Source organism: Mytilus californianus, unplaced genomic scaffold (genome assembly GCF_021869535.1).
Source record: "Mytilus californianus isolate M0D057914Y unplaced genomic scaffold, xbMytCali1.0.p SCAF_9, whole genome shotgun sequence".
Lineage (NCBI taxonomy): Eukaryota > Metazoa > Mollusca > Bivalvia > Mytilida > Mytilidae > Mytilus > Mytilus californianus.
The window spans coordinates 38,178,196-38,190,412 of NW_026262745.1; the positions used below are offsets into that span (position 1 = coordinate 38,178,196).

Sequence of the window (12,217 nt, forward strand, 5' to 3'; positions counted from 1 at the left end):
AAAATGTGGTGCACACTTAATAACCCGCATAGCGGGTTATTTTAAAGTGTGCACCACATTTTTTATGTTATTTCGAATAGACAGAAAAAATATTACGGTAATTTCTTATAATTTAATTCTAAATTCCATTTTAAACCAGAGTAAATCATGAAAAAATGTTGATGACGTCATGGTCACATGACAAAATTATGTCTATGAGCGGATAAACAAAACAATGTCAGCCAATCAGAAGACGCGTTACATCCACAATTAAATTATTTAGGAATGGAGTATAAAACTCCTTGTGCTTTTTATTAAAGAACATTACACTTACATACAGTGCAGAATTTTTACCAGGGGTTTATTTTAGTTTAATTTGCAATTTAGAAAAATTGAAAATATTTCTTCATGTCATTTGATCAGAGTTAGGGTTTAAAAATTTTAAAAAGTTGATTTTCATAAAAATAAACCACTTTGCATTATGTACCAGCAGATGCCTTGTTTTAAATGATTATTCTTTGTAATTGTTTTATAGATGTGGTTGTCCTTGTCATCTCTTTGTGTACTGGACCAAGACCATGTAGAACGTTTGACCTCTGGTCAGTGGGTCAGTAGCCCTAATGGTCAACATGGACAGCCTAGGGTTAGTACTTCTTTAATAATTTTTGTTATAGAATTTCTAAATGAGTTGAGCATGATATACTTGCTTTGTAATAAAATTACTTATTAAGAGTTAAGGCCCTTTGAAAACAAAAAACGATTTTGCAGAACTTTTAAATGTACCTATCCCTTCTTAACTATTATGTGGTACCTATCCCTTCTTAACTATTATGTGGTAATAGTGATAGTGTGCTTGTTTGGTTGATCCTACAAGATCCCATTGCTAAGTCAAACAAAAGACTTTCGAATTGGGAGGCATATGTTGTTTCATTCGAGCAGACTAACATGTCCAGATAGAGGAATAATTCATGTGGATTGTTAAAAAAGTAAAAAAAGCAGATTAAAATCTGATTAAGGATATTGGTATAATACAAAGCTAGGTTGATTTCCATACCACATTAACATATTGTGATAGATATCCTATAGGACATAATATATCCATCCTATCATTTTAACTTTTACTCTGCAACCATCATGAAATCTTAAATAGCTTGCTGTTTATGGCCTTCAAACATTCTAAAAGGGTATCAAAATTCCACAATTGTTCATGACTGCCCCGAAAAAGAAAATTGTTACAAGTTGCATTGCTGCATTTGGGAAAATGTTATTCTTATTGACTAGATTTCATATTGATTTCAGCCAACCTGTGACAATCATGATGATGGAGAAACACAAGCCATAATACTCTGTACAGAATGTGGTAACTTGTGTGCTGATTGTGATAGATATTTACATTTACCCAGGAAAAACAGAAATCATCAGAGACAGGTCAGTACCAGTAATGGATACCATAATTGAGCACATTGGATATACTTTTTTTTTAATCCTTTTTGGTTATATTAGCTCTTCAAAGAATTAATTAGGTTTTTGTATTTAACCTCGGATTTCACTGAAGAGATATTAGTTGTCTATAAAATGTGCATCTGGTGCAATAAAATTGGTACCATTAAAGTTTATATTACATTCTATTAAATTAAAACGATGAAATACTGTGGATTCATTATTATTCGTGGGATATCAATTTTCATTAATTTCGTGGGTAAAGGTGAACCACGAATTTAAATGTTCAATGAAGTACTACTTTTGACATAGGCTTGTATGCAGACTTTGGTAAAACCACGAAATCAAATCTCCACGAAAATACCAATTTTCCTCAATCCACGAAAAATGATACCCACGAAAATAAATGAATCCCCAGTATTATCTAATAGACTAAAAGAAGTTTGTATTTACCTTAAGTTGTGCAAGTGAATATATTATCTGATCACTCATATAATGATTACATTTGTCCTCAACATGCATGAAATGTTTGCTACTGGATAGCAAATGAACAAAAATCTATAGACTGATCATATAACTGTACTATATTAACAAACATACAATTTACAAGCAATGATAATTTTATTTTTTAAACAGTGACCTATAGTTGTTAACTTTTATGTCATTTGGTCTCTGGTGGAAAGTTGTCTCATTTACCATCATACCACATCTTCTTATTTTTATATCACAGGTATTTAAGGAAGAAGAAGAAGCCATTAAAGTTGACCTCCATGAAGGATGTGGTCGGACTAAGTTATTCTGGTTGATGGCTTTAGCTGATTCCAGAACACTCAAAGCTATGGTGGAATTCAGAGAGGGTAAGGCATTAAAATATTTATGGACAGTTCAAAGTAGTCACAGCATTTCCAAATGTATTTTAATTGCTTTTTATGGCCCCGCCACTTAGTGGTCAGGGCCATACAGTTTTACCCTTGTCCGTCATTCCGTCATTCAGCAACAATCAATTATACCAACTTTTTTTCTAAACACCTTCACATATTGAGCTGATATTTAGTATGTGAATCTACTATGATGAGGTACAGATTGAGTTCATGTTTGGTTTCGCTCCACTGATTTTTGCCAAAATTACGGGCTTTGGACTTTGAAAATTTCATGAAAATAACAGTTATACGGAATTTTTTTCTAAAAGCCTTCACATATTGAACGGGGCAATTCGTGTCATTCCGACACAACTAGTTTAAACTGATTATGTAGTTTTCCAAGGCCAGTTATGGTGCATGGGTTTAAGGTTTTATATTTGAAATTAATGAAAATAATAAATTTGCAATACATTTTGATAATTTTTTAGATGGGAAAGATCAATTCAGTGTTCCTTTATCAGAAGAAGACTAAATGCACTTCCGTCAAAATATGCTGATAATTAGTTATCGATATGTTTTATAAATAGATTTGAGAACCTAATCAATAAATTAACAAGTTTGTATACTTTCTGACAGGTAAACAAGCAACAGCCAAAGCAGGTCTTGGTGTGTGTAGATTCTGTGGCACTACCAGTAATACAGGTTTACTAGCTATAGGAAATGTGTGTGCAGATCCAGAGTGTCAGGTATAATACAATTTAAATATATTAAAATTTTGTAATAAGCACAAAATTTTAAAAGAATTTAACTTCAGTTTTGAAAATGAAAAAAACAAAACTACGGTTTTCTGAGTTACACAATCACCTTTTACTCTGTATATGTGATCAAGAACCTTACAATAGGAATGCAGCAAAACTGCACATATATTTGAGATATGAGATTTTAAGACTTTGGTTTTAAGAATTTGCTCTCAGTAGTAAATGCAAACAGTAAAAGTGTTATCTGTGAGTATATTATCAGTAAATTTTTCCTCTAACAGTATCGGTAGATTTATATCTTATAATGATTCCAATGTATGCCATATGATTAAAGTTTATGCATACCAATTTTTAAATGTACTGTAAGGTTATTCTATTGTTCATAGGAATATGCTAAGACAGCATGCATAAAGACATTGCCATGTGGTCATCCATGTAGAGGTATTAAAGATGAGGATCCATGCTTACCATGTTTACATCGTTGTGGTAAGCAGGAAACTCTCAAACAGGATGCAGACGACATGTGCATGATCTGCTTCACTGAAGCTCTTGAAGCTGCTCCAGCTATACAGGTATTGATATTTAAAACATGTGTCTTTACCATTTTATTTCAATAATGAAATTCTTTGCACATATTTATTATGAATATTGCATTGCATAGTTCATGATATGATAGTATTAAATCTCCTTAGAGATAGTGGAGCTGATAGATGAGTCAAAGAAGACATGATTTCAATATTGACACATTTTCAGTAACTGTGATTTAGCTTTAGTATGATAAACCCCCTGCTTTTTAAAGTGGGAAGTATATAATAATTGGTGAGTCTCTCCATTTGTCTATTCTTTAACATTTTTTGGAATAAAAGTTGATTGTAAATCAAAAAACATTTTTGAAATCGTCAAATTCTGTAACTGTCACTTTAATTTTTATAGCAGTGCTCAAATTATTATGTCATTTACGAAAACATTTATTTTAAGTTTCAGACAGATAGTATATTTTCCTTTTTCAGTTGAAATGTAACCATGTTTTCCACTCACACTGTGTCAGAAATGTATTAAGTAAGAGATGGGTTGGACCTAGGATTACATTTGGTTTCTCGCTATGTCCCATTTGTAAGGTATGTATTCTGATTTAAGTACTGTATAGATTTGAAATTAAGGGTAGCTTATATATTTTTATACTATTTTTGAAGTGGCTATAAGAGTCTGGCTTTGTAAGCTTTTGAGAGTTTCAATTGAATAAAATGTTTGAATTGGTGGTTGTAACTCCACATTAGATTTGTATTAGCTCTGCCTGAGTTTTTAAACGCCCGTTTACGGGACGTATTATGGCATACTGTTGTCCGTCTGTCTGTTCGTTCGTCCGTCATCAACATGTCAGACATTAACTCAAAAACGCTTTAACCAATTTGCATGAAACTTTGGTGAATTGTTAATGTCTCCCTTTCATTTTTTTTTATAAATTTTAGATTTTATGTTTCTGAGTTATGGGGTTTTATTCATTAAAAAAAGGTGGATTTTCCAGTATTCGAACAATAACTCACAAACTTTCAGCAATTTGCAAGAAACTTTGGTGAATTGTTTATAGCTATTGACATGAGCTCTCTTTTGATTTTTATAAATTTTAGATTTTACGTTTCCGAGTTATGGGGTTTTATTCATTAAAAAAAGGGGGATTTTCCAGTTTTCAGACAATAACTCAAAAATGCTTTTAAAAGTTTTCATTAAACTTTGTCGACTGATTTATATCTATTAAGATAACCTCCCTTTAGTTTTTTATAAATTTCTGATATGACAATGAGAAGTTATTGAACTTTATTCTTTGAAAACGCGGAGGGCGTATCATGCCCTCATGGCGCAGCTGTTTTTTTTTTATGCCCCAACTACGATAGTAGAGGGGCATTATGTTTTTTGGTCTGTGCGTCCGTTTGTTCATCCATCCGTCCGTTTGTCGGTCCGTCCCGCTTCAGGTTAAAGTTTTTGGTCAAGGTAGTTTTTGATGAAGTTGAAGTCCAATCAATTTGAAACTTAGTACACATGTTCCCTATGATATGATCTTTCTAATTTTAATGCCAAATTAGAGTTTTGACCCCAATTTTACAGTCCACTGAACAAAGAAAATGATAGTGCGAGTGAGGCATCCGTGTACTATGGACACATTCTTGTTTTTTCTCTTTCAAAATAACTTAATGACAGTTTTAACTTTTGTCAAGGAATTTTGAAGTTTACAGATACTGTGCATTCATTGTCATTCGTGAGATACCAATTCTGTTGATTTCGTTGGAATAGGGAAACTGTTAATTTACATGTTGAATGAAGTATGAATTGTCTATAGGCTTGTTTACAAACTTTTGGCAAACCACGAAATTAAATATCCACGAAAATAACAATTTTTCCTCAACTCATGAAGAATGGTACCCACGAAATAAAAAGAATCCACAGTCTATGGTTTGAAACTAGTAAACAAGCAGACATGTGATTCTTCAGGCAGGAGTCAAAATCTCCCGATTTTTAAGCCCTCTTTCATCCCTCTCGTTAATAATTCAAATCTTCCATTTTTTTCAAAATTTCAACCCCAAAAAATTTGTCAGTCTCTATTTTATATTACCATCGATGTCAACCTTGATTATGTTTTTGTGTCACTGATAAAGGTAATTTTTACCTGTAAATCAAAGAACTTGTATAATTATATGGCTTCTTTTGACAGCTTGAGTGTCAAACATACTGTTAATCAACGATTTTTACCTCAGGCTAACTGCCGTTATGTAATAAAAGCTTTGTGTATTTGAAAACACTTAAAAGGAATTTCGGGTTACTTCCTTTGTTTCATCATGTTTTAAGTTACCCGCCTTAAAATAATGTAAATTGATAAAAGAATATGAATAAAATACAAATTGAACAAAGAATCATATAAGGATGGTAATTTAATGATTTAAATGTTTTAGGACAAATAAAAAAATATTATTTTGAAAATTATTTGAGAGATCTATCTTCATTTCAATGCTTAAATTGAAATTTATAAGGTATGTATTGACCTTATTTAATGACAGTTCTGAGGGATTTAAAGCCAGTCAAGGTCATTAAAAACCCCCATCATCATCATTAATGACAGTGTGAGTATTTTATGTTAAACCTGGCATTAATAATATTAGCTAGAAAAACGGATTTACACTGTAAAACACAAATATTTTATTGTATGATAGGACTGAGAAACACTTTACAGATGACAAAGATGTGGAAAGGAAAATAAATCACATACAAATAGTATAGCTTAGTGTTGACAAATATTTCACATAGTAAAAATACAGAGAGAATACATTAATAGTTATACTTTTATCTTAAAAAAAGGGGAAATATGTAACGTTATCATCAAAATGAACACTGAACAAGAATGTGTCCATAGTACACGGATGTCCCACTCGCACTATCATTTTCTATGTTCAGTGGACCGTGAAATTGGGGTCAAAACTCTTAATTTGGCATTTAACTTAGAAAGATCATATAGGGAACATGTGTACTAAGTGTCAAGTTGATTGGACTTCAACTTCATCTAAAACTACCTTGACCAAAAACTTTAACCTGAAGCGGTTGACGGACGGACGGACAAACGAACGGACGCACAGACCGAAAAACATAATGCCCCTAGGTGGGGCATAAAAAGGCGATAAATATGTTGATAAAAAATCTCCAGTTATGAGTCCTAAACTCCAGCTGAAAATTTTAAAATCTCCAGTTGTGACTTGACAACTCTGTCACATGTATGAACAAGGATTAAATGTAAAGATTTGATTTTTGATGATGCATGTATAAAGATTTATATTCTCACAAGTTGGATTTTAATGGCTCGATATTGGTTGTTTTATTTGTAAATATTACAATCTTTGTACATGTGTTATGGCAATCAATATGTTACACTTTGATAAATAAATTTATTATTGAAAAGTCTCGCATTGAAAAATCTAAACAAAAAAAAAACTTGCAAGAATATCAGATCAATACATGCAAAACATATGATGTATAGATAGACACAATACATGTACGAGTATATCTTGAAGGCTTAATTAGTCCCCTATTGATGAAGTCCAAGGGGACTTTAGGTTTGCACTCCATCCGTCTGTCTGTCTGTCCGTCTGTCTGTCTGTCATTTGTCAGTCTGGCAAATCAGTTTTCCAGACTTTTTTTCTTCGTGCTTGAAGATATTTGATTTGATATTTGGTTTATTGATTTATCAGGACAAGTTACAGGTCAAGTTTAATTTTCATGATTTTAGCTTTTCTCTTTGTTCAGTTAAAGCCCTTTCCCTAGAATTAAATTTTTGATGAAATACTTATTAATTAGTACATTTCTGTTCAAAGGGAAATAACTAATTTTTTAAAAGACTTTTAAAAGACAAAATGACATTTTGGATTTTTTTCCTTTTTTAGCTCACCTGGCCCGAAGGGCCAAGTGAGCTTTTCTCATCACTTGGCGTCCGTCGTCCGTCATCCGTCGTCGTCCGGCGTCGTCCGGCGTCGTCGTTAACTTTTTACATTTTGAACTTCTTCTAGAGAACCACTGAATGCAATGAAACCAAACATGGCATGAATGTTCCTTATGAGGTGTTGACCAAGTGTTGTTACTTTGTAGCCGATCCATCATCCAAGATGGCCACCAGCGGAGGACTTAGTTTAACATAGGACCCTATGGGAAATGCATACAAATGACTTCTTTTAGAGAACCACTGAATGGAATGAAACCAAACATGGCATGAATGTTCCTTATGAGGTGCTCACCAAGTGTTGTTACTTTGTAGCCGATCCATCATCCAAGATGGCCGCCAGCGGGGGACTTAGTTTAACATAGGACCCTATGGGAAATGCATACAAATGACTTCTTTAAGAGAACCACTGAATGGAATAAAACCAAACATGGCATGAATGTTCCTTATGAAGTGCTGACCATGTGTTGTTACTTTGTAGCCGATCCATCATCCAAGATGGCCACCATCGGGGAACTTAGTTTAACATAGGACCCTATGGGAAATACATACAAATGTCTTCTTTTAGAGAACCACTGAATGGAATGAAACCAAACATGGCATGAATGTTCCTTATGAGGTGCTGACTGAGTGTTGTTACTTTGCAGTCGGTCCATCATCCAAGATGGCCGACAGCAGGGGACTTAGTTTAACATAGGACCCTATGGTAAATACATACAAATGTCTTTTTTTAGAGAACTACTGAATGGAATGAAACCAAACATGGCATGAATGTTCCTTATGAGGTGCTGACCAAGTGTTGTTACTTTGTAGCCGTTCCATCATCCAAGATGGCCGCCAGCGGGGGACTTAGTTTAACATAGGACCCTATGGGAAATACATAAAAATGTCTTCTTTTAGAGAACCTATTAATGGAATGGAACCAAACATGGCATGAATGTTTTTTATGAGATGCTGACCAAGTGTTGTTACTTTGCAGTCGGTCCATCATCCAAGATGGCCCCCAGCGGGGGACTTAGTTTAACATAGGACCCTACGGGAAATACATACAAATGTCTTCTTTTAGAGAACCACTGAATGGAATGAAACCAAACATGGCATGAATGTTCCTTATGAGGTGCTGACCAAGTGTTGTTACTTTGTAGCCGATCCATCATCCAAGATGGCCGCCAGCAGGGAACTTAGTTTAACATAGGACCCTAAGGAAAATACATACAAATGTCTTCTTTTAGAGAACCACTGAATGGAATGAAACCAAACATGGCATGAATGTTCCTTATGAGGTGCTGACCAAGTGTTGTTACTTTGTAGCCGATCCATCATCCAAGATGGCCGCCAGCGGGGGACTTAGTTTAACATAGGACCCTATGGGAAATACATACAAATGTCTTCTCTTAGAGAACCAGTGAATGGAATGAAACCAAACATGGCATGAATGTTCCTTATAAGGTGCTGACCAAGTGTTGTTACTTTGCAGCTGATCCATCATCCAAGATGGCCACCAGTTGGTGACTTAGTTTAACATAGGACCCTACGGGAAATACATACAAAATGTCTCCTTTTAGATAACCACTGAATGGAATGGAACCAAACATGGCATGAATGTTCCTTATGAGGTGTTGACCAAGTGTTGTTTCTTTGCAGCCGATCCATCATCCAAGATGGCCGCCAGCGGGGGACTTAGTTTAACATAGGACCCTATGGGAAATACATACAAATGTCTTCTTTTAGAGAACCACTGAATGGAATGAAACCAAACATGGCATGAATGTTCCTTATGAGGTGCTGACCAAGTGTTGTTACTTTGCAGTATGTCCATCATCCAAGATGGCTGACAGCGGGGGACTTAGTTTAACATAGGACCCTATGGGAAATACATACAAATGTCTTCTTTTAGAGAACCACTGAATGGAATGAAACCAAACATGGCATGAATGTTCATTATGAGGTGCTGACCATGTGTTGCTACTTTGTTGCTGATTTACTGTTCAAGATGGCCACCAGGATATTTTATTAAATAATGGGACCAATATTAATCCAAATTTGGCCTCAATCATTATTATTTGGGTATCTGTTATGATTTTTATCTATCTTTACATGATTTCTAAAACCAAAGTAGAGTCAGGTGAGCAACACAGGCTCTTGTGAGCCTCTAGTTTGGTATATTGTTTGAAGAATTTAGTGGTAGGTTTGTTTGTTATTCTTGAAGATATTGATTTGATAATTAGTATATAGTTTTATCAGGACAAGTTACAGATCAAGTTGGAATTTTGTTCCAGTCTGATAATTTTGTGCAGAGTTATGGTCTTTGGACATAGAAAATTCACTTAAATAATCAGTTTTCAACAGTTTTTTTCGTCATGCTTGAAGATTTTGACTTGATATTTTTATGTAGTTTACACCATGACAAGCTATAGATCAAGTTAGAGTTTTGTTCCATTACAATGAATTTGTAACCAGTAAGGGACTATGTATTGCCATGCAATACTCACAGAATGCTTGTTTACTGGAATATTTATTTTACCTTTTAAACTGATTTCTGTTTTGAAAAGTATTAAATTGAGAATCTAACGAAGGCAGATAATGATTTTAATTGGATGGATACTGATGCAATATAATACTAAACAAAATTACTTTAAATGAAAAATGTCTTTTATCTATTACAATTTTAGGCAACAATTGACCATCCTGTGTTAAGAGATTTACTAAAGCCAATCCAGGAATTATTTGAGGATGTCAGAAGGAAGGCCATGATGAGGCTGGAATATGAAGGTCTACACAAGGCAGAGGCTATCACCACACCAGGGGCAAGATTCTATCAAGATCCTGCAGGATTTGCTATGGATAGATATGCATACTATGTCTGTTATAAATGTAACAAAGTTAGTATGTAGAGATGTAAACTTTTATTGTAGTATCTGGATGAAGGTTTTATAAATACGTATAGACCTGAATACTTCATATTTTTAACCAAAACTTTGTGTTTAGTGGGCAATAATAACAGATAATTGTTTAGAACATTCACATCATCTGATAGGTATAGAGCAGAATAACTATTCAGAGAGCATCCAGGATTTTGAAAAAGAGGGGCCCAGGCCTCCAAACTAAACAGCATTAGGAGTAGAATATGTAAAAAATCTATGTATTAACCAATTATATAGCTTCATAAGGTGGTGGACACCCTGCGCATCCACCTCTGCTATTTTCTTGCTTTACCCAGTTTCCTATATACTGTCAATTCTTTCTGCTTTTATAACTCAGTGACAAAGAGGTCAGATCATTTAGGTAGATCTTTGTATGAGATTCCATCCATCAATAATTTTATGTCCAGCTTTCAAGGCTTTTCTATCCTGCATGCCTGTATGAACATGAAATTTGGTATGTAGTAACATAATGATAAGTTACCCTTGATGACAGAAATACGGCATTTGTTGAAATCTTTATTAGCTGTACATGCATTTAGTTAACTCACTTGTATAAACTGACATGCTATTTGATAATTACAGGCATACTATGGTGGTGAGGCTAGATGTGAAGAACAGGCAGGAGCTGTAGAGGAGTACGATCCACAGGAGTTAGTGTGTGGGGGATGTTCTGACGTCTCTAGGGCTCAGGTTAGTTATTTACCATATAGGTTGCACTATATAAATACAGCTGATTTACAAACCATGCCTCTTTCAGGAGGATAATTAATATTCATAGAAATTTTGTTTTGTTTACCTACGCGTTCCCCGATATGAGTGTTTTATCTCGTAGAGACACAACTTTGGAATTTTACCATCATAAATACTGTTGTATAACAGACAAATTGAATTCTCAGGAATCTCAAAGTGAAGGGTGTGTTAGTACAGAATTTTAGTTTAAGTACAAACTCTTAGAAGTTCAAAACATTTAAATGTTGAAAATATGCTGCACAACCCTATGTTTTAACCTTTGCAAAAACTAGTAGTGCATATGAACTTTCTATTCCAGAATATGATTTTTTTGCAAAACTGTATAGTAAAAGTGGCACAGTTTTAGCTTTAAAAGGAATTCCAATGGGAAATTGCATTGAATATATTTACAGAAATGCCACCTTTATCTTGTAAGATAACACCAAAATTTGTTCTGGTTCTAAAAATATCAAGTTTGATATCACATACTGTTTTGAAGATGTCAAACTATATATCTGGGTCATATTTGGTCATGATTTGAAGTACAGTTTTGATGACTTTTGAAAACCATTATTGAAATCATAGATGTGGCAGCAATATTATTTTCAAACTATTTATAAAGAATTAGGCTTTGGTTTGTCATCATTGAAGTGCAGTTGAATACTTTTGAAAACAAGTATTGACAATTACGAAAGTGACAACAATATTAATAAACAAATAATTTTTTCAGGTATGTCCAAAGCATGGAACAGATTTCTTGGAATACAAATGTCGTTACTGTTGTTCCGTGGCTGTATTCTTCTGTTTTGGTACAACACATTTCTGTAATGCCTGTCATGACGACTTCCAGCGCATCACAAATATACCTAAACTAGAACTCCCAAGATGCCCTGCTGGTAAGTAGGCAATCAACACATTTACTGCTATTTTCTTAAATTTTTCTTTGATCTTTTTTTTGTAATAATTTTTCATATCACACATCTAAAATTATATGAGTTTTTCTCTGTCAAGAGAAAGAGAATTTATGACTTCAGGAGTCTACTACAGCAT

General features: G+C 34.0%; 1 protein-coding gene across 11 annotated transcripts in view; it reads left to right on the forward strand.

Moving 5' to 3' along the window:
• Positions 1–12,217, forward strand: part of LOC127715463 (E3 ubiquitin-protein ligase MYCBP2-like) — a 129,829-nt gene that overhangs the window by 116,175 nt on the left and 1,437 nt on the right. For all 11 annotated transcript variants that reach the window (XM_052221510.1, XM_052221518.1, XM_052221514.1 and 8 more), the window contains 9 exons: positions 515–622; positions 1,279–1,407; positions 2,150–2,276; positions 2,916–3,025; positions 3,424–3,609; positions 4,048–4,155; positions 10,187–10,396; positions 11,021–11,128; positions 11,898–12,063. In XM_052221510.1, coding sequence (XP_052077470.1) covers positions 515–622; positions 1,279–1,407; positions 2,150–2,276; positions 2,916–3,025; positions 3,424–3,609; positions 4,048–4,155; positions 10,187–10,396; positions 11,021–11,128; positions 11,898–12,063 — 1,252 coding nt within the window. The remainder of the gene's footprint in view (positions 1–514; positions 623–1,278; positions 1,408–2,149; positions 2,277–2,915; positions 3,026–3,423; positions 3,610–4,047; positions 4,156–10,186; positions 10,397–11,020; positions 11,129–11,897; positions 12,064–12,217) is intronic.